The sequence below is a fragment of the Jaculus jaculus genome, chromosome 4, assembly GCF_020740685.1.
Source record: "Jaculus jaculus isolate mJacJac1 chromosome 4, mJacJac1.mat.Y.cur, whole genome shotgun sequence".
Taxonomy (NCBI): Eukaryota; Metazoa; Chordata; class Mammalia; order Rodentia; family Dipodidae; genus Jaculus; species Jaculus jaculus.
The window spans coordinates 996,796-1,019,658 of NC_059105.1; the positions used below are offsets into that span (position 1 = coordinate 996,796).

The 22,863-nt window shown below is 48.6% G+C and overlaps 1 protein-coding gene and 1 non-coding gene across 2 annotated transcripts in view; both read right to left on the reverse strand.

Annotated features, from left to right (window-relative positions):
• Positions 1-22,863, reverse strand: part of Sned1 (sushi, nidogen and EGF like domains 1) — an 80,037-nt gene that overhangs the window by 8,712 nt on the left and 48,462 nt on the right. The window contains 12 exon segments of the mRNA XM_045147151.1: positions 637-724; positions 1,364-1,480; positions 8,267-8,362; positions 9,376-9,458; positions 9,531-9,675; positions 12,019-12,300; positions 12,978-13,090; positions 15,605-15,788; positions 15,994-16,290; positions 16,599-16,712; positions 17,242-17,355; positions 18,412-18,525. Of these exon segments, the coding sequence (XP_045003086.1) occupies positions 637-724; positions 1,364-1,480; positions 8,267-8,362; positions 9,376-9,458; positions 9,531-9,675; positions 12,019-12,300; positions 12,978-13,090; positions 15,605-15,788; positions 15,994-16,290; positions 16,599-16,712; positions 17,242-17,355; positions 18,412-18,525 (1,747 nt within the window).
• Positions 21,733-21,839, reverse strand: LOC123460344. The gene has a single exon (XR_006636909.1). It is a non-coding gene; the product is annotated as a U6 spliceosomal RNA (small nuclear RNA).

Genomic DNA, 22,863 nt, shown 5'->3' on the forward strand with positions numbered 1-22,863 from the left:
TGTCTATAATTATGGAAGTTTTCAATAAAAAATTTAAAAATACAAAATTCTGGAAGTAAAAGTCTGAAGTGATATTGCAGAGGAGGTGGTAGAAGCATGTTGTAAAGAGCCTTGTGAAGTTCCAGGTAGGTTGCGACAAGTTGAAGATGTGAATTGTGAGTTCTAGAATGACTACTAGATAAAACAAGTACAATTATTGAATCAATAGAATTAACCAGGAAAAGAGAAAAGGAAAAAGCAATAAGGACAGCTGGCATAACTAGAAAAATAAATGGAGACATGGTAGATTTAAATTCAGCCAAATCAGCCATTATGCTAAGTATAATTTAAGTGGTCTAAACATTAATAAAATAAGTGATCAGACTGGATATAAGCAAGATACACCTACATGTTAAATATAAGAAAGTCCTTCAAATGTTCAAGCTGGCTATAACTAATAGAAAGAAAGATTTTTGTGAATGAAGGGCTCTCCTTCTCAGGTACTTGGGCATCTAACACAAAGGCAGGCTCTGGTGTAGCCAGCAGAGCTGGAAGCCAAAGAATTCTGTGGGCACAGACTGCCATTGTGAGTCACCATCCCTCTTCAGGTAGTAAGGACACCCCATTAGGGCAGAAAGGCAGAAACAGCTTACTTACACGTAGTGACAGATGCCTCCCTCCCAGACAGGAAAAGACTTCGTCTCAGAGAATAGCCGTGTGCAGGGGTGGGGCACCTTTTCACAAGCTGTGGCACAAGGGAGAAGAGCTGACACTTAGGAGAAAGCTGATGTCACAGAGGCTCTTCCTGTCCCTCACGAGAGACCCCTGCCTGAGGAATACCCCAGTAACTTACTGGGTTTGGGGCCTTGCCCTAGGGCTGATCAGAATCTGCAGGGACTGCCCTGGTTAAGGCTGTCCTTGTAGTTTACAGGATGGATTTCTTCTAGTGTGACTTTAGGGTTATTTGGCTGCCATGGGAACTTCTACCAGCCCACCTTTGGTACTCAGTCCAAATGTGTTCTTAAGCAGCCTGGGTCCCTCCCATTAACTCCATTGTCACTTTCACCACCAATACAGCCCCTGCATCCTCATCTTGCAATAGCTGTCCCTGTCCTTGACTTCCCAAGTACCAATATGGACACTGTTTTTCATCTAGTGCCTTGGGTGGTCCCACTGACTCCTATGGCTCATGGTTCATCTCTGAGGCTCCACACCTGCCATACTCTCTACCTCAGCTTTCTTCAGTCCCTGTCCTGGTACTTTGCAGGTTGAAAGCCTTTGGGATAAACCAATTTATATGTTCAGCATCCCAGGGCCATGTCATAGGCTGTCATAACAGCTTCTCTGAGGCCAGTCCCCAGCTTAGTGGCCAGACCTGACTTACCAAGCTCACAGCGCCTGCCCTTGAATCCAGTTCTGCAGTCACAGCTGTGAGCATTGGCACCTAGCACACAAGTACCTCCATTTTGACAGGCATCCTCTGAGCAACTCCCAGGGGCACCTGGAAACAAGAGGTAGGAGACATCAGATTCAGGCTCAGGGAGGCCCCAACACTGTGTCACCACACCTGGCTCCTTTTATTTACTGAAGAAACAAGACCATTTCCCGTGTGGAGCTCCCTCCTGGATGTGACATACTGTTTCCCATAACATTAACTTGTTCTTCACCCCATATTTATCAGAAAGAAGGACTAATAGGATTCAGGTACAGCTGATCTTTTCAGAGCTGTTTCACGGGGTGCGCATCATGCACCCTTCAGCTACACCCCAAGGCATGAGATGTGCCCAAGTGCCACTCAAGCAGCAGGAGGACTAATCACCACTCAGCACACAGCCTGAGCAATCCAGGGTGAGGTTTTTGGAGCCTTGCACCTGATGGTTTAACCAGATGCTGAGACCGCTGTTCCGGCTAATCCCTTGGTCACTTCCCCCAGGGTTGTGTCCCACTGTCTCTCTGGGAATGATCTGAAGATGCACTTCCAGCAATGATGGAGGGTTCTAGTTTCTCCCTGTGCTCACCATTAACTTACTGTTATTTTTGAGGTAGGGTCTCACTCTAGCCCAAGCCAACATGGAACTCAAACTCAGCGATCTTCCTACCTCTGCCTCCTGTGTGCTGGGATTAAAGGCATACATCACCATGCCTGGCTTCTAACTTTTGTTCTGTTTTGCTTTTTTTTCCCCTTCTTCAAGGTAGGGTCTCACTCTAGCCCAGGCTGACCCGGAATTCACTATGTAGTCTTAGGGTGGCCTCAAACTCATGGGAATCCTCCTACTCAGCCTCCTGAGTGCTGGGATTAAAGGCATGAGCCTTTACCACACCTGGCAAGCGTAACTTTTAATTTATTTATTTGACAGAGAAAGGTGGGGGGGAGGGGGAGAGAGAGAGAGAGAGAGAGAGAGAGAGAGACAGACAGACAGACAGACAGACAGAGAGAATGGGTGCACTAGGGCCTCCAGCCACTGCAAACAAAGTCTAGATGCTTGCACTCCTTTCTGCATCTGGCTAATGTGGATCCTGGGGTATTGAACCTGAGTCTTTTGGCTTTGCAGCCAAACGCCTTAACTGCTAAGCCATCCCTCCAGCCCAAGCCTTTTTCATTCCAGCCACCCTCATGGGTACCAAATAGCATCTCAGTATAGTTTTGGTTTGCAATTTCCTGACTACTGATGATGTCAGTTCATGTGCTTACTGGCCATTTGTTATTGTCCTTGGAGAAGTGTCTATTCAGCCCTGTTCCCATTTTTCAATAATATTTTTTCTATATTTATTTTTTTATTTTTATATATTTATTTGAGAGGGAGAGATAGATACAGAAATAGACAGAGAGAGAGAGAGAGAGAGAGAAGGAGAGAGAGAGAGAGAGGGAGAATAGAGAGAGAGAGAGAAGGAGAGAGAGAGAGAGAGAGAGGGAGAATATGGGCATGTCAGGGCCTCCAGCCACTGCAAACAAACTCCAGATGTGTGTGCCCCTCGTGCATCTGGCTTACATGGGTCCTGGGGAGTCGAACCTGGGTCCTTTTGCTTTGTAGGCAAGTGCCTTAACTGCTAAGCCATCTCTCCAGCCCCTCTATATTTAATTTATGTATTTATGGGAGAGAATGGGTGTTCACCAGGGCCTCTAGTCACTGCAAGTGAACTCCAGATGCATGTGCCACCTTGTGCATCTGGCTTACGTGGGTCCTGGGTCCTTAGGCTTTGCAGGCAAGTGCCTTAACCACTAAGCAAGCTCTCCAGCCCTGTTCTCCATTTTTATATTGGGTTTTCTTTTCATTCATTTTAAATTTATTTATTTGAGAGCGACAGACACAGAGAGAAAGACAGATAGAGGGAGAGAGAGAGAGAATGGGCACGCCAGGGCTTCCAGCCTCTGCAAATAAACTCCAGATGCCTGCGCCCCCCTGTGCATCTGGCTAACGTGGGACCTGGGGAACCGAGCCTCGAACCGGGGTCCTTAGGCTTCACAGGCAAGCGCTTAACCGCTAAGTCATCTCTCCAGCCCTCTTTTCATTCATTTTAAAGACTTAAAAAAACATATTCAGGTATAAGTTCTTTATTAGATATATTATTTGCCAATTTTTCCTCCCATTCTGAGGATTGTTTTTCCTTAGTGATGTCCTTTGAAACAAAAATGTTTGAATTTGGATAAAGTTCTCTTTACCTTTTGTTCTTTTATTGCTCATAATTTTGATATTGTAAGAATCCTCTTCCAAGTCCAAGGTCATGAAGATTTTTTGTTTGTTTGTTTGTTTTTGAGGTAGGGTTTCACTCTAGTCCAGGCTGGCCTTAAATCCACTATGTAGTTTCAGAGTGGCATCAAACTCATGGCGATCCTCCTACTTCTGCCTCCCAAGTGCTGGGATTAAAGGCATGCGCCACCACGCCTGACCAGATTTATTCTTATGTTTTCTTTAGTCCTTTTAGCTATTAACACCTGAGACCCTCCTATGTCTGGAATGAGGTGGATTTATTCTGACTATTAACTTCATGTGTGGACATTGTTGTCCAGCACCACTTGCAGAAAAGACTGTCCTTTCCTCACAGAGTGCTCCTGGTCCCCTGGTGGGAATCAGCTGACTGTGGATGTGTGGCTTGACTTCTGGGCTCTACATTCTATGCCATTAATTTAAATGCCTGTCCTTAAGCAGTGCCATACTTGCTCTGTTTTGGCATGAGAAATATAGTTCTCCTACTTTCCTCTCTTCTCAGCATTGCTTGGCTATTTTGAGTTGCTGGCATTTCCATGTGAATTTTAGATTCTGTACACAATAATCTAGAAATTCTTACAGCATCTTTTACTCAGAGCAAAGGAGTGTAAGGGTGAAATCTATCTTCCATGCATGGGACAGCCATGGCTATAGATTATGAGCTGCCCAATGAAGCCTGGACTTGTCTAGCCATGTGCACTAAATCCTGAATTTACTGTCTCTCTCTCTCTCACACACACACAAACACTCAGGGCTAGAAAGACTGCTCAATGGTTAAGGTGCTTGCCAGCAAAGCCTAAGGACCCAGATCTGATTCTCCAGTACCACATTCACAAGATGGCACATGAGTCTGGGGTTCATTTACAGTGGTTAGAGACCCTGGTGTGCCCATTCTCTCTTTTTCGTAAAATAAATAAAATTAAAATAAAAAAAAAACACTCAGGGGGTGCATGCTTTTTTTTAATGTAGGGGGATCACTGTAAATTGAAGGTCAGTTTGCAACTACATAGTGAATTCCAGGTCAGCCTGGGCAAGAGCGAGACCCTACTGAGGAAGTTAGGGTGACTATGCCCCCAAAAGTAAAGGCAAAAATGTCCCTAAGTTTGTCCTTGCAATCTCCATTAGAGTTCAAAGTATGACCTGACTTCATATCTCTTGCCCAAAGGAGTACCCTAGATCTGTTTTTCCACAAATAATCTGTGCCCCTCCTGGGAGAGAGGTTCCCTTTCCTAGAATTTAGATCTAATCCTGACATTGTGGTTGGTCAACTTGGTATCATGGCTGGCCTCTTCCAGAGCCAGCCTCTAGCCCAGACCAATCAGCTGTCTCTCAGGCTCACCTGATCCTGAAGGTAAACCCCACCACAATAAGGTTATAAATAGATGCGTGCCAGGGGATAAGTTCTCTCTTGACTGGCTCTTGAACTTTCAGGTTCTGGTAAGCTTCCCTCACTTCAGACTTGCTACCACAGGGGCTCTCTAACCCTCCTGCCCTGCACACGGCAAGAGTTCTCTGCACCTTCTTCTCTTTCCTTCTCTTAATCTAATAAATTCTCTCTAAATCTTACCTTTTGGCTTATGGGTTTTAATTCTTTAAATTCAGAAGACAAGAATCTGGGGTACTCTCAATTTGTTGGTGCCTTGGTGTATTGGTACATTGGCAAGGAACCCCAAAATTCCTATTACATTACCTCAAAAAAAAAAAAAAAAAAAACCAGGCATGGTAGTGCATGACTTTACTCTCAGCACTTGGGAGGCAGAGGTAGAAAGATCTCTCTGAGTTCAAGGCCACCCTGAGACTACATAGTGAATTCCAGGATAGAGTGAGACCTTATCTCAGTGTGTGTGTGGGGGCACCTTTGGGGTTGGAGAGATGGTTTAGCAATTAAGGTGCTTTCCTGCTAAGCCTAATGACCTGGGTTCAATTCCCCAGTACTCACATAAAGCCAGATGCACAAGGTGGCACATACATCTGAAGTTCATTTGTAGCAGCTGGAGGCCCTGATATATCCATTCTGTTTGTCTCTTCTCTCTATCTCCCTGCTAGCAAATAAATAATATTTATAAAAGACCCCCCCCCAAACAGAATGGCGTTTTGGGATGGGGTGTGGCTACACAGTGGTTGGGGGGCTTGGCTGCTCCCATGTGGGTGAGTTATACAGCAGAGCCCATCAAGGCCTGCATGTGCCTTTTGTTGTCTAAGGGTGGTACCCACCTGTCTTTCTAGAGGCAGTCACTCAGTCCATGGGTTTAGTGTATAGGGGACCGAACAGAATCATCTAGAAGCCCTGCTAGAGTGAGGAGTTGGGGGTAAGGAGGGCATTCTGACTAGGGTTAGCACCCACTCCTGCCCTGACAGTCCTCCAGGATGATAGCTATGGTCTTGGGAACCTGCCTCCTCTCTATTGCTTCTCTCTCAGGCTTGGTAAGGAAACACCCACTGAGAGCTTTAGGGGTGCTTGGGGGCCATCAGGGTATCTTCTTTCCTTGAGAAAGAAAAGACAAACTGCTTTCAGAGAAAAGTATTAGATATCCTTACAAGGAAACACAAACAAGACTGGATTCCAGATGCTAATGGAGAGAGCTGCTCTGGATCTGGCATCTTATATACTGACAAACTCTCCTTCATATGTGAGGGCTAATAAGAGTTTTGCAGGCATGCATAATCTTTGAAATTTGGCCATGTAAAATCAAAAAGTAGAATTTAACAAAGCTGACATGAAGAGGACCAAGAACAATTGGGGAGATCAAAGTGAAAGGACTGGGTCACTATTGTTAAACTGTGTGCATTGGCTCACAGAAGGGAAAAATGGTAGAACACAGGAAATAGCCTAGAATGGAACCTGCCTGACTGACAGCACAGATGACCCAGAGCTGGGTTGAAAGCATATGCAGAGATATATTCCCCAGTTGTTCAGGTGTACCACACTCTGAGACCAAGGACTCACAGACACAAAGTGCAGGATGGCAGTGATTTGTAGGGTGAACCCAGGGAAAAAGCACAGTAAGACAGAAGCTCCAGCCAGGTTAGGCTGATGTGGTCAAAGGCAACTGGACTGATAAAGGAAGCCCGAGTGTGACAACAAATGATCATGATTAATTTTGCACACCTTGGGGCCATTAAAAATTCTTTTAATAGTGGCACTTAAAATCCCTGCAAGGAGGCAGTAGTTTTGGAGCCAGCCCTGGGGTCATCTTGGATCTCTGCTCACAGGGGACCCAGTAGAGCAAACCCACATCCTTCCTATTTGGGGCTTTATGAAATGGGTCACTTAGTACTTAAAAGGGCCAATATAACACAAACCATCTGGCGAAAGTTTGTACCATTTGCTCAAAGAACAATAATATCTTCCCTCAGAGTGAACTGTGATTTTTTAAAAAAATTATTTATTTGAGAGAGAGAGAGACAGAGAATGGGTGCACCAGGGCCACTAGCCACTGGAAACAAACTCCAGACATGTGCCTCCTTGTGCATCTGGCTAACGTGGGTCCTGGAGAATCAAGCCTTGAACCGGGGTCCTTAGGCGTCACAGGCCAGTGCCTAACTGCTAAGCCATATCTCCAGCCCTGAACTGTGTTTTTGATAAGGAATACCTCACCTTCAGTAAAGAGTGCAATACCTTTGATAAAGGAACACCACACATAAGGAGTACTGCACCACCAATAAAGAGAACTGTGCTTTTGATAAGGAGTGCTGTACCTTTGATAATGAGCACCACACATGGATAAGTAGTGCCCCTGTGCTGCTGCATAAACAGCCATCCTCTCAGAGTGCACAAGGCCAAGCGCTGGTTCAGAACCCCCTGTTGGGGAGAATGCTGAACCTGGGGATGAATGGAGCAAATGCACCTTCTGGTGCTACAAGTACTCTTTCTGTGAACAGATGTCTCTGGGGGTGAACTCTTGCAGATGAGGTCACCCTCAGGCTTACACCTTCACCAAGGACATGTCCTCTTTGGGGTTGGGGTAATTGGGGAATACAGCTTAAGTTAGTGGTTAACCAGGAGAAAGGAGCTAGAGGGCTTAGAGGGAGACACAGGGAGAAGGTATGACAATAAGAAGCAGGCGTCTGTACTGAGCTGCTGGGCACCTGATGCTGAGACACCTGATGCTATTCAGGGACAAACTAGCTGTCTCTGCAATAGCTGACCTGATGGGTAACCCTGAATGCTTGCAAAGCCTGGCTAGACATTCGTTAAGGTAAGCCTTGCTCAGCAGCCACTCCTCACTGATCTCCACTGTCCTAACTCAACAACTCTTCTAGGGGTGGGTGGCCCAGACTGGGCTTTGCTGCATTGGAAGGAGGGCAAGATCTGGGAGACTCCTTTCGGAAGAAAGCATGATCCAGTCTTTCCAACAGACACTGTTGCACTCTGGGTGGGTCCTGCTCCCTGGACTCTTTCCCTTATACAGGGATAGAGAATAACACAGGGTGGTGTGGTTTGCCCCATTCGCTCCCAGCTCAAGTGCTCTGTGGCTCCTTGGGAAGACCACAAACCTCCCAACCCCCCACTATGGGATTCCACACTGGATGGCTGCTAAGAGCAGCTAGCTCCAGGTCCCTGAAAACTGCAGACTTACTTTCTGTGTCCTTGTTGTTGCTTTCAGGTAGCTGGAGGGCCAGGTGGACCTGCACAGGGGCCTCTGTGTTCTTGAGTGGCACCAGGGTGGTGGGTTCTAGGAGAAGGTGAAGGTGACCACACGGCCCCTGCTTTGGCCCTACTCTGATCACCTGCCTGTTGACCCCCACCCCCAGCACATAGCAAGGTAGTTCTGCAATCTCCCAGGCAAGTTGTTTTTCCAAACACCATACTTTGAATGGCAAAGAATGAGACTGTCACAGCCTCTGGTCTATGAACTAAACAATCTTGGAATCCTAACTTGGCAAGCAAAGCTTCCAAAACTTCTTGCCATACTTTTTTTTTTTTTTGAAGATTATAAAAATTGGTTTATTGTAAAAGGAAATTCAAGAATAACCAGTTAAATTCCGCATGCTACCTACTACAGGCAAGAAGCATCACACATGTTTACATTAGGGGTAAGGACACGACAAGAAAGACCGTATCGAGGCCATGAGTCAAATGCAGTAAGAGAAGCATTCTCAGGTCTCCTATAGGTCAGTACGAAGCATGGTGTGATCAAGGCACTGTTGGGCACCACAGGGCAGCTGCGGCATTGACTGTCCTACTTTTAACCATTGTGTTTTTTAATCTTTTTTGTTGTCCCATTAGCAGTCTGCAGCTCTGGCCTCTGCACTGACAATGTGAAGGCTTCTCATCACTAGTCCCTTCCGCTGTGGATGGCAAGTGTGGTCACTGCTACTCCAGAAGCCCTGAACCTCACACAGGTCCGGTAGAGGCAGGGCTGGCCAAGATCCTCTTTAAGGCCTGGGTTTAAGAATCTCATCAGTCTTTTTTTTTTTTTTTTTTTTTTTGAGGTAGGGTCTCACTCTAGCCCAGGCTGACCTGTGTCACTATGTAGTCTCAGGGTGACCTTGAGCCCATAGTGATCCTCCTACCTCTGCCTCCCGAGTGCACCACCAGACCCAGCTCATCATTCTTTATGGTGGAGACAAGGGCAGCGAGGACACGAGGGTGGCCACCGTGTCAGTGCCAGGGAGGGTGCAGCACGGGGTCAGTGCCAGGAAGGACGCAGCACTGGGTCAGTGCCAGGGAGGAAGTAGCACTCACGTGATCTCATGGTGACTGATCTGCTGGGCAGGCCACCAAACCTTGCACTCACTCTTCCTCTTCCATCCACAAGCTCTGAGAACCTGCAGAGACGGTGGGAGAGTCATGGGGCTGAGCACAGCCTGGAGACCCCAGGTTTCGGCTGTAGCGTGTACCTGGGTGTTTGGATTGGTGTTTCAGGGGCGCTGTGGTCATTAAGTAGGCGCAGCTCTGGAAGGCGTGCAGGAGCTGGTCTATTTCTGAGCACCCGTGGATGGTGTCCTTCCTGGTGCCAACGTCTGTCAGTACTGTCCCTGGGGGCTGCAAAAAAGTGGGGAGGAAGGGGAGTGGCCATCAGCTGGGCTGCCCTGTGCTCTTGTCCCTGCCTCTGCTGCAGGAAAGGGGCAGTTCACACTGGCCCCTGCTTAGAGAGGGGGAAAGGGAACACACATGTCATTTGAGAAGCCCACGTTGCCCTTCTTCCCTCCTAAGCAGGAGCCACATGTTTGTGCGGCAACAAAGATACACACTGGCCTGGGAGGCTCCAGCCTTCTCCCTGAGCAGATTCTTCCATCTACTCAGCAGTGGCTGGGCTGGGGACACACTCTCCTTTGAGTCACTTTTCCTGATGGGTTACCCCAGCTGAAGCCCACAGCTGGGCACAGGCCCTTATGACCCCAGTGGGATCCCTCAGTCTATTGGGTTGGGTTACTTCCTTCTTTTGATTAATATTTAGAGAGATTTTATTAGATTTCAGATAGAACTTAAAGTGCTTCAAGAGAAGAAAAGAGGAGAGTACAGAAAGCTCCTGGCTATGAGAAGGCAGGAGTAGGGCAAAGCTGACGTCCTTCCTTCTTTATGCCACTGTTCAAGGCTCGGACTTGGTTGTAGTGATCGGCTCACAGAGGCACGTCTGCTTTTCCACCTGGCAGGTGTGCCTGATGGAGGGTCATCCTGTGCTTCTGCAGAACCCTAAACTGGCACGTTCTAGCTGGTATGGGGGGAGGGGCTGGGTCTGAGAGTGTAGTATGCTTGTGTTGTGCTCACTGTGTTGTATTTACTTTTTTTAAAAATTTATTTGAAAGAGTGTGTATAAGAAAGGGAGAGAAAGGGAGAGAGAGAATGGGTGTGCCAGGGCCTCTTGCCACTGCAAACTAACTCCAGATACATGCATTATTTTGTGCATATGGCTTTATTTGGGTACTGAGGAATCAAACCCAGGCTGACTTTACAAGTGCGTGCCTTTAACCATGGAGCCATCCTCAGCCCACTATGTTGTACTTACAGTCCAGCCTCATGGGTTGGAGGAGAGGAGGGTGCTGGAGCCCCATTCAGGCAGCCACCAGCCTTGCTCTTAGGCTCCACCTGGTCCTGTGCACTCTCTGCATGCTGTGCTCCCTGCACTGCCAAAACTCTTCTCAGCTATGGTGGTTTGATTCAGGTGTCCCGTATAAACTTAGTTATTATGAATGCTAGTCTCCCCAGCTGGTGGCAATTGGAAATTAAAACCTCCTGGAGGCAGTGTATTGTTGGGGGCAGGCTTATGGGTGTTATTGCTAGCTCCCCCTTGCTAGTGTTTGGCATACTCTCTTGTTGCTATTGTCCACCTGATGTTGGCCAGGGGGTGATGTTCACTTTCTGCTCATGCCATAATTTTCCCTGCTATCATGGAGCTTCCACTTGAGTCTGTAAGCCAAAATAAACCTTTTTTTTTCTCAAACTGCTCTTGGTTGGGTGATTTCTACCAGCAATGTGAACCTGACTTAAACATCAGCACTTTGAGCTTTAAGAATGTAAGCAATCCCAGCACTTGGGAGACAGAGGTAGGAGGATTGCCGTGAGTTCAAGACCACCCTGAGACTACATAATGAGTTCCAGGTCAGCCTGGACTAGAGTGAAACCCTACCTTGAAAAACAAACAAAAAAGCAAGAGCTGGGTGTGCTGGTACATGCCTTTAATCCCAGCACTCAGGAGGCAGAGGTGGGAGGATCGCTGTGAGTTCAAGGTTGTCCCAAGACTACGTAGTGAGTTCCAGGTCAGCCTGAGCTAGAGACCCTACCTCAAAAAAAACAACAAAAAAAAAAAACCCAAAATGAAATAAAGAATATAAACCAGGGCACGTGATACACTTGTGAGTCCCAGCAGAGCCTCCTGTCCTTGGGAAGAGACCTGGCCTCGTGAGCCTCGGCCTTCCAGCTGCTCTTGCTGTCCTCTTTCTCGGCATCCCTTCCTGTCCTCAGGCTTCCTGTGGCCCTGTGTCCTCTTTCCTGTGCTTCTAGCCAGTGACTCCTCATGGGTCACGCCCGACCCTTATTGGCCACTTGGCAGCTGTTTCAGCTTCCTGGGATTAGCCTGGGGAACTGCTCAAGGTGAGGCCTGACGTGCTCTGCCAAGATCACTCACGCCCTTGTCAGTATGCTCTTCCTCGCCCATTAGGTGATAAGTCTCCACTTTCACACCTGTGTTTCCGTTCCATTCATACTAGTCCTGTTTCTAGGCTGCAGTATCCCAGAACAGTGGGTTCATGCCAGTTGAGGGTTTTGGAATCCACAGGGTGACCCTCCTCTCCTGGACAGGGGTGCCACACCCTGGGAGTTGCAGTCTGCAGCGCTGGGACCGAGTCCTGCTCACCCCGCACCCCGCCATGCTGCCGCAGCACTCACATGTGATGATGTAGAGGTGAGCAGGCTCACTGTGCAGCTGGCCCTGCTCCGTGCCCTGTACGGCTGTCACTGAGAGTTGGTACCGCCGTCCGGGCAGCAGGTCACGTACTGTGTAGGACACTAGCTTCCCATTGGGGACGTAGCGGCTCTTGGTGTTCTGGCTGGTGGTCACATTGATGACATAAGCCTCCAGTGAGACGCCTGGAGTGGGGGTGTCCCATAGCACATGGGCAGAGGTAGCTGTGACTCGGGAGGCCGTCAGGTTTGCTGGAGGCAGGGGCCCTGTATGAGGCATGGTCAGCGGGAGGTGAAAGGCAGGGCTGTGGGCATCTGATTGGACACAACTGAAGATCTGAAATGTGCAACTTAAGATCCTGGGACTACATCTGAAGGCAGGTCTGGTTGCTGTGGACAAGCTGTCATGCTGGCGTGGTGTGGAGTGTGGTACGCAGAGGTCATTGTACTTCCACCAAGTTTCCCCGAGTGTCTGAGGGATCTAGATGGACAACCCTGGGAGGCAGAGTCATTCCACTAGTTGCCTCTTCTATGCGATCCTCCACTCCTCACAGATCCTGGCCTCCCTCTCCCAGTCCACAAACTGGGGTGAGCTTGTGGGCCAGTGACACCAGGGAGAGCGGCCAGGAAGTGGTTAGTTACATAGCCTATGATCCCTGGGCAGTGTGGGCATCCTCACCCCAGAGTGCTCTTCAGGCCCTCTGGTCAGTGTTCTATAGAGGTCACATCAAGGAATGGCCACGAGTATTGGGGTGCTAAGGACAGCATTGGACAGTGTCTCCAGTGGGCATCTCCCCCCACCCCAGTTGCAGTGGAGAGCTCCAGGAGACCGAAGGCTAGGGTTCTGGCATATGGATTCTTTGGAAAGGATAAGATGCCAGGAAGAGGCTCCAGGAGTGCTGTGTGACAGGAGGCCAAGGGCAGGAGTTGCACTGTCAACTTACGGGTCCACACATGCAGTGGTGCTGAGGCTAGGCTCTCGGTGAGAGGCTCCATTCCTCCAGGTCCACTGAGGGTGGTCAACCACACAGTGTATTTTCTTCCTGGCATCAGTGCCCTGACAGTGGGGGAGAGGAGGACAGGAACATCGGGAGGTCTGTGGCCAGCTCTGCATGATCAGAAGTGGATGTGTTTTGCTGGTGATAGTGTAGGCTTCCTCCATGAGGGGCAGATCTGTGGTCCTCAGATCCTGGTGGTTTCAGGGTTGGGAAACCCCTACACTGTCTAGGGAGGAGTGCAGAAGGTCTGGGAGCAGCCACAGTGTGGTCTGAGCACAGATGCTCAGCTGGGGGGACCAGAAATGGGGCAACTGGATGTCTCTGTGAATGTGGGCTGCTCTCCTCACTAAGGCCCACCTGCACAGCTAGCCATGGCTGGCATCTGGGAATCAGGATTTCAGAGATCTTACCACCTCCCAGAGAAGAGGACACCCTGCCCCTGGACTGTCTGTGCAAACACCATGGTTAACACCCACACCTGCTCTCCTTCTAGGGACCGGGACTTACACACACACAGGCAGAGGGTGCTGTGTGATCAGCTCCAGAATTAGCTCTGGCCATTGAGCCTGACCACCCCTCTGGCTGCAGCATTTCACCTCTAACCCCACAGTCTAGTTGGGACAGGAGTGTGTCCTGCAGACCTATAGAGAGGAGGGAAGGTGGGAACTAATGTCTGTTTTCTTCAGACCCTACGGTACTACTCTTGTGCTGCCTTCCCTTTGTGTCCTTTCTCTGTGGTAGATCTCAGCTGTCAGTGTCAGTCTACGACAAGTCCTCCCAGAACGCCTGGCTGGGATGCCCTTGGGACCCTGACACAGCCCATGACCCAGTGTCTAGCCTAGGCTCCATTGGTATTTCTTCTGTAAACTACCTCAAGTTGTCCTTTGGAAGACACTAGAAAATAAATCAAGAAAAGTCATGGCAACATGTAAGAGACAGAGCAGAGGGCTCTGAGGAGACGGTGATTAGGAAGCACTGGAATCTGTCTCCCACTTGGGCAGCATGTGTGAAGCAGAGTCTGTCTGTGTGACTTCATTGCCACTCTGAACTCTGTGGAAGATCTATAACACCCAGAGGAGGGCTGGGTGGGAAATGAGTTAATTTCTATCATTAATTCTATCTTTGTAGAGGAGCGTCCAACTACCACCCTGCAACCCCGGGCAGCAGCTGGCTTCTGGAGCAACCTACAGAAGACAGGAGGGCATGAAGGAGCCTTTCCCAAGTTGTCAAGGGTCTCCAGCTGTTGCTTCTGATCCGAGTAGGACAAGAGACCCACTGTTGCACCCTTTCCATTGTTATTAGTGCCTCCCCCTCAAGCTGAAGTAACTTCCAGAACTTTAACGCCAGTTACCACCCCCAGCTTTCTCTTCTTTCCATCTGGAGAGCCAAGGACTAGGACAGTCAACAGCAGCTACTCACTCAGGTTAAGTAGGAAAGTGACTGGCATGCCAAGGGCCCGGTGACCTGGTTGACTCCCTCAGGCTGGCCTTTACAGGGACAGCTAATCAAAGGAGAGAATAAATCTAGAGTTCCTTATCATTTGGACCAAATGCCCAGTTTTTAAAATATTTATTTATTAGAGAGAGAGAGAGAATGGGCACACTAGGGCCTCTAGCCACTGCAAATGAACTCCAGACACATGTGCTCCCTTGTGCATCTGGCTTACGTAGGCACTGGGGAATCAAACCTGGGTCCTTAGGCTTTGCAGGAAAGCACCTTAATCACTATGCCATCTCTCTAGTCCAAATGCCCAGTTTTAATTAAGGAAAAGACAAAGAAATGTGGCACATTCAAAGGGCAAAGAAGCAGACAGATACACAAGAAGATGCAATGGCAGATGTATTAGACTGACTGAAGCAGCAGTCTTGGAGGATGGGCAGAGAGACACAGAAAGATGTGCAACAAGGAAGGAAGGAGTTTGTGACAAGATGGAGGTAAAAGACAAACCCAGCTTGTCCATAGCATGGGTGACCATCTGGTTACATAGAAAGAACAAGGCATGCTTCGAAAAAGTGTTCTTGGCAATTCTACAAAGTCGTACCTGTAGACTCTGGTGGTGACTCAAAGGATGCAAAGGGATGGGCCCTGTAGCCTCACTGAGTGTTCCCAGGCCTGCCTTCCAGATGACCCTTTCAGGACTAGCTGTGACTGCCTCTGACACTGCCATGATGTACTCACTGAGCTGGCCTGAGCGCCTGTCCTCAGAGGTGTCCTTAGCTGGTACTGGGTGTGGACACAGGAACCATGGAAGCACACAGCCAGGCTCCTTGCCCCATTCTCTTTTGGGCTTGCTATGATTAGTAGCTTTCCTACATGGGTTCATCCCATCCTGACTGAGGCTGTCTTGATCTGTGTGAGGAGCCCCAAGACCATACAGCTTCCCCCACCTTGTGGGCTTCTTTCAATACTGCCAGGCTGCTGATCCTCATGGTGGTTGGAAGCCAGGCCAGGTCTGGCAGAACCCCCAGAGCAAGGCTGGCTCACAGAGGCCCCAGCCTCACCTAGGGGAAGAACGGCAGGTGTGCAGAGATAGAATACACTAGGCTCCTATGTCCCTGAGACCTCTCTCTTACCCGAATGTGGCCTGGTCCACACTCTTGTCCACCTCAGTGGACAGTGCCTCGGGGTTCTTGGGGTGGAGGATGGACACTCGAACCCTGCTGACAGTGGCATGCTGGATCTTGTGCAAAGCCCACCGCACTGAGATAGCATTTGCCGAAACGTTGGTGACCTCAACGTCCTCAACAGGGCGTGGTCCTGGTGGGCAACAAGCTGCTCAACAAATGCTAGCACTTGCCAGCCCAGGGGCCTCCTCTTTTCTGTCCTTGCCCTTCTGAGTTTCCTCCCTTCTTGCCACTGTGCCCTCCCCTGCAGGAAGGTCAGCTCCCATACAGAGCTACCTGCTGAAGCCTGGGTGGGCCTGGCTCCTCTCTCAGGTGGGCGGACACCTGTGGGTACTCACTCGTGCGGGCGATCAACACTGTGGGCCTGCTGATGTCATTCTTGTTGTTGATGTTACGCTTCACTGAGAAGATGGAGATGTTGTAGGCACGGCCAGCTGCCAGGGCCCGTAGCTGGTGTGAGGAGCGGCTACGGTCCACGAAGTCCGTTCGGCGAGAGGAGCCATCCGCAGAGGCGTAAGTGACTGCATAGCCATCCAGCATTTGCCTGGCGGCAGCGCCCTCAGGTGGACTCCAAGAGATGGAGACCCCACTCTCCTCCACCCTCTCCACCCTGAGCGCTGTTGGTGGGAGGAGCTCTTCAGGATTATTAATAAAACACAAGGAAAGCAATGTGGTCAATCTCCAGCCATGGAAGAGAAGCTCCCAGTCAGGTCACCTAGGCTGGCTGTGGGGCCTGGGCACTGCTGGTGGGGATCCCTTCTCCCTTGGGCCACCTGGAGGTTGGAACTTCCATATTTGTAGCTGTTTATACCCCTCCCTGCTTGTCAGAAAGGAGTCTGGGTCGGTAGCCACCTTCCTACCCTGTGCACTTTGCTGGCCCCTGATCTGCTTTCTGCCCCCTGCTCCGCTCCTCCCTCTTCCTTCCCACGGCTCCTGCTCTCACCTCTGGTGCAGTCCTTGCCCGTGTAGCCCACTTTACAGGTGCAGGTGTGGGACCCGTTGCTGGCCAAGCAGTAGCCACGGCCCCCACAGGGGCTAGAGAAGCAGGGATCACTCACTGAAGGGGGAAATATTAGTGAGGGGCATTTGGAACCCCTTTGCTCCTAAACCCCTTCTGCATGTGTAGGTGAGGGCGGAGTGAGGTGAAACCATGACAGTTGCTACTTTCTTCTGCCCTACACAACTGAGCGATACTCCCCAGGCCCTGGGTGACCAAGACAAGCCAGACACTGGGCAATGTCCCTTCTATAAGAGGCACTCCCAGAGATCCAGAAAGCTGTCCAGGAACTTTTTGGTGCTGGAAGCACTGTTGTTAGCATCAGTAGGAAAGCCTTGACTGGAGAGATCAACAGTGGGCTGACAGGGAAGAGGGTTCCCCCATGGAAGGGGAAGGGAAAGTGAGTGCCAGGCGCTAGGCTACAAGGAGCTCCATCTGTCTGGGAACAGCAGGGTCAGTGCAGGTGGATGTGAGGCCACCGCTGGGCGTGTACTGAAGGGGGTGGCTGCAGGAGGGTGTGGGCAGCAGATGGGGGGACCAAGGATACTAGAGGACGGCATAAGGCTGCAAGTGGGCCTTTGTTCCTTACCTGTCTCACAGTGATAGCCAAAGAAGCCCTCAGGACACACACACAGGTAGGCCCCACCGCCATCTTCACATCGACCTCCATGCTGGCAGGGGCTGGAGGCACAGGCATCCACCTCTGGAGAACACCCAAAGGGTTGGCCCGAGCTGCTGGGGGGAACTCTGGGGGAGGGAGGAGAGGACAGCGGGAAGAAGGGATAGGGGGAGGCGAGGAGTAACAGCTGGGAGAAGGATGCAGGGTGCCCACAGGTGGGAGGGTCTATAAAGGTGACCACCCTCAGCTTCCTTCCTCCCCCATAGGTTACCACAGCCCTTGGGGGTCCCTCTCCCTTGGTGGCCAATCCAGCAGATGGCAGCTGTGGTCTCTCCACTGACCTCCCAGCAGCCCTGACTCTCTGTGTGGGAACCCACCTGAGGGAGCCCTACCTGTCTCACAGTGGACTCCAAAAAAGCCTGTGGGGCACTGGCAGGTGAAAGCCCTGAGGAGGTTCCTGCAGGAGCCTCCATTTCTGCAGGGCTGTGCTTGGCACTCACCTGTTTCTGCACAGACAAGGGCTCCAATCTGAGGCCCTACACATTCCCCAGGATTCCGATCCTCTTCAAGGAGTGACATGAATCTGAGGCCTCAGTCCCTAGGGTCACACTCTGGACCTTTGCCTTTTACTCGGTAACCCACACTCTTCCCCAGTAGGCATGTTACCCACTTCCAACAGAATTCCCCCGCTCCCAACCTCTCCATGTCTGGAGCCTCCCTGGCCTCACATGGGCATGGCTGTTGGGATTTGCCCTCCTTGAAGGCCTGCATTTGTCATGGGGTCCAAAACTCTACACAGACATGAGGGATGCAGGTCTTGCCTAGCCACACACTGGACAGGCTTCTGCTTCCATCCAGTGGCTGGCAGTGCCATGTGTTGGGCTATGACCTGACCACCTCTGGCCACCCCAGGTGGTAGTCTTGATGCCAAGCCAGTGTTCAGTTGAGTCCTTAGTCCCCAGGGCATGAAGACAGAGAGCTTTGTAAATCTGTCTTGGCCATCAGAACTGGCAGGGCCCTTAGGGAGCAAGCAGTGGTTGGGCTGGCTGTCCAGACAGAGTTCTGCCCAAGGGAAAGAGTGCTGGAGCAAGATATCCATGGCCTTCAACTACTGCCCCCTGTGGGGGTGGGCCCTCTTACCCAGCTCACAGTGGACTCCTTCATATCCTGGGCTGCAGAGGCATAGATAACCAGCGGTGAGGTCCTGGCAGGAGCCCCCATGCAGACATGGCTGAGAGCGGCACTCATCCACTTCTGAGAGAGGGAGATTCCAGGAATAAAGCAAATTGGGTGTTGTTATGCCAGGTGAGATGGACATAATTACTTTTGAGGAGCTGGACAAGTTCTGTGATACCCCTGGTACCTAGAGAGCCAAATCAGGGCTAGATGCTCTTGGAGGGGATGGTAGGGATATACTCTGGGTCTCAGGCCTGGCTTGAAATAACTGGGGTCCCTCCTGATCCCTTTTAGGCCTGTCAGAAGAACCCATGGAATTTCATTACCATAGCCTCTGAGGCTTGGCAGGAGATTCCCTGTGTCTGACCTTGTTGTTTCCATACATAGTAGTCATATATGAAACTAGTACATTTTGGGGGTGGGGAGAAATCTGTAGCTTTAAGAGATTCACCACTAGTTTCTTTTGAAAATATGCTCTTGAATTTAAACATTTACTCTGAGAAAATTCAAATTTTTTTTTTAAATTTTTTAAAATTTTTTAAGTTTTTATTTATTTATTTATTTATTTATTTGAGAGCGACAGACACAGAGAGAAAGACAGATAGAGGGAGAGAGAGAGAATGGGTGCGCCAGGGCTTCCAGCCTCTGCAAACGAACTCCAGATGCGTGCGCCCCCTTGTGCATCTGGCTAACGTGGGACCTGGGGAACCGAGCCTCGAACCGGGGTTCTTAGGCTTCACAGGCAAGCGCTTAACCGCTAAGCCATCTCTCCAGCCCGAAAATTCAAATTTTAACCTTAAGACATAAATAATGACCTATGGCACCTGGGACCAGAACCTACCAGGAGCCAGAATATTCTATGCTTCTGTGCTCCCCTTCTTTACATGACATCAACTACCATGTTTTTTTTCTTTGCTTCTTTGTACAATTTGTTTAAAATTTTTATGGATTGCTTGAATAGTATGTGGCTTTGTGTTTTGTTGTTTGTCATAATATATGCTTTCTCTTGCTCAGCATTTTATTAGCCAAAGTCCTCTATATTTAGGTCCTTCAGTTTACCACTTTCACCACCGTGTAATGCTGCAAACTTAGCTACATCACGTCCATTCCTTCTTGCTGTGTATATATAGTTAAGTCATCTTCACTTCTTCTTTTTCAATGGCTTTGCCTTCTATTTTCTTTTCTCATCCTGGTCCAGGTCCTCCAAGACATGGGACAGAGCAGTGGAATGGACACCCTGCCTTTTCCTGATGGCGAGCAGTCTTTCACCAGTCAGCTCTGTTAGCTGTAGATTTTCCATTGACACCCTTGATCACATTGAGGCTAACACTTTCATTCCTCATTTATTAGGAGTTTTTCATAATAGTTAAGTTTTGCCAAGTGATTTTTCTGCATTGAAGGAGATATCACATGTTTTTCTCCTCTATCATGAGGTACATCAATTCGTCTTTAAATGTTGGGACAACTGATGAAGTCTATGGAGATCCTGAGGTAGATTCTATTTGGTTCTGATAACATTATTCTTTTGTGTGGTACTGAGATCAATTTAGTAATATTTCTTTAGGATTTTTGTGTCATTTTCTTAGGAATCTAAGCCTGTAATATCAGGTTTGTAATATCTCTGTCTGGTCTGGAATCAAGGCAGTACTCTTTTCATCAAATGATCTTTGCTTTTTATAAAATTCATTTCTCATAATTCATAACTTGTTTAAAATAAAACTTCTCTCTTATCTGCAGCTTAGATAATTTTGTTGTCCTATCTTTGACTTCTGTGGTTTCTTTCTGTTGTGTTCAGTCTATTGTTAAAGCCTATCCCACTTAATCATTTAAGATACTCAATTTTTTTAGCTCCAGAATCTCCATTTTGCTATTAATTTTTAAAAAATTTTCCAACTTATTTCATTCACCTTTTTATTTTTCTCCCTTTTTTTGAAGCTATTTACAATGGCATTTTAGTCCTTTTCTATGAATTCTAATATAAGGGGCATCTGTAGATCTGTTTCTTTGACTATTTCTTTCCTTTTTATTTTTTTTTGTTTTTCGAGGTAGGGTTTCACTCTAGCCCAGGCTGACCTGGAATTCATTATGTAGTCTCAGGGTGGCCTCGAACTCACGGAGATCCTCCTACCTCTGCCTCATGAGTGCTGGGGTGCTTGGGATTAAAGGCATGTGCCACCACACCTGGCATGACTACTACTTTTCTAGATTGTCTGTTGTAATTTCTTGCTTCTCAGACATAGTGTGTACAAGTACATTAGAGAACAAAGTAGAACATTCCTTCTCTAAGCATAATCAGACTGTTCTATGATATGCAGCCTGGCTGATTTGTCTCTGGTGTTAGTGAGGGCACAGTTTCAAGGGGTTTTGGTTTGCAATTGGCTTTAAAGAATTGAGGGTTGGAGCAGACCTCTCTCTTTCTGAACTTTTGGTCTTTGCCTTGTGAGGTGATAGAACCTGTCTGCTTTCCAGATCTACCCCCGGTTATGCATGTATTTGAGAGGACCCTATGGGGAAGAACTGGTGGATGCTAAAGACTTGCTCTGCAACTTCACTCTGTAGTACTTGGCCTACTGGCTGATTTCTACTTTGTCATCATATCCCGCCAATGGCAGGTCTGTGCCCAGAGACAAAAGCACTACCAACCTTTCTCACATAGAAACTGAAGCCTTGAGCCTGGCAGCCTCAGCTCAAAGGTTAGCAGAAATGATGTGTTAGGCCTCCTGGTGTTTACTTCATAGTACAGCCAAAGGGACTGTGTCTACCCTCACCAAGCACATCGCCTCAGGAATTAAAAAGTTCTTCCACTGTTTGAGTTGAGAACTATGATGCCAATGTGGCTCTTGTTCTTTTGTAGGTGTTGTTTCTATTGATGGACATTCAAGGCTTTTTTGGTTAGTCCATGATATTCTTACATTTCACTGCAATGTGTTCTAGTGTTTCCCTGTTTGATGTTCTTTGGGCCCTTCCAGTTTGTCAGTCTTTCTGGAATTTAGCTCCATACTGGCATAGAACTTTCCTGTATGGTTTTACTCTTCTTTCCTTTCTGGATTTTATATCATGGTGGTTCTGCTCCCCTTCCATGGCTCTGTATTTTCCTTTTGATACATAAACATTCCTCTTCTTTCTGGAAACTTCTTTCAGTTGTCTTTCAACTCACTAACTTATTATTCATCTGTATTCACTTGTAAGTTATACTACCTATTTCAACTAGTATAGTTTACAGTCTTTTTATTTTTATTTTTTTTGCATTTTGGTCACTTTATTAAATGACATTAAATAGTTTAAAAAAATATGGAACGCTTCACGAATTTGCATGTCATCCTTGCGCAGGGGCCATGCTAATCTTCTCTGTATTGTTCCAATTTTAGTATATGTGCTGCCGAAGCGAGCACGTCTTTTCATTTCTTAAGACATAATTTATTGTCCTAGTTTTGCCATGTTTGTTTCTATATATTGTCACCATATAGGGAACAGTATAAAGTATGTTTAGGATATACAATTATTTTGTGCTGCTGGTCCATTTTCCATACTCTGGCTTCCAGTGGTTGCTGCTGTCTGGACATCCAGCTGTGCCTTTTTAGGCTATGCTTCTCAAGGTCATGATATCTTGATGGTGAATCCCCTCTCCAGGGACATTGGTGTTCTATCTGGGAACATGCTGGAGAGAACAGAATTGGGAGGGGGAATCTCCTAAGGGCTACTCATGAGCCCTGGGGTTTGGAAGGGCAGGAGTGGAGGAAGGACAGATGTCTGAGCCAGGTGGTCCCCAGCAGAACTCTTATCCTTTATAGGGCCACAAAGAGTGGTCTAAGTTTGTCTTGGCATCTGGGAGATGATTATCTTAGGAGTTGTTACCACTGTCCCTGTTTATGTGTTTCATAAGTACTGTGTTATGCTCACACTTCCCTTGATGGCAGTGCTGGATGCTCTGGCTTGATGCATGTACCTGTCGTCATGCTAAGGGTTCTATATCTCCAGGGCTTCAGTGAAGGAGCACCAGGATTTCAGTGTTGGGGTGGGGTTGCTTCCAGGACAGAGCTGTGACTGGGAACCTGAAGGTGATATTGTTTCTGGCAGCTTTCCTCCAGTGCTGGGGAGGGGTGTCTCAATCAAATGTTGGCATGGGAGGGGCCTGAATCTAGATCTGCTTCCTTAGGACCCTGCCCTTGGGCTATATCTGGGCCTCAGCTGCTTCATCTGAAGAGTTGGCCTGTGGATAGCTGACCTCCTGCTCTGAGGGCAGGGGAGTCTGAGTGTAAACAGTCCAGAGCAAAGCTGACATGGCCACCATCACTGTCACCATGAGGTCCACAGCCTCCACCCACAGAAAGAAGACAGCAGATGGAGGGGCTTGCTTGCACTCGGGCTCTGTGCATTTCCATGTAGCTGGGGGTTCTGGGCTCTGTCCACCCATCC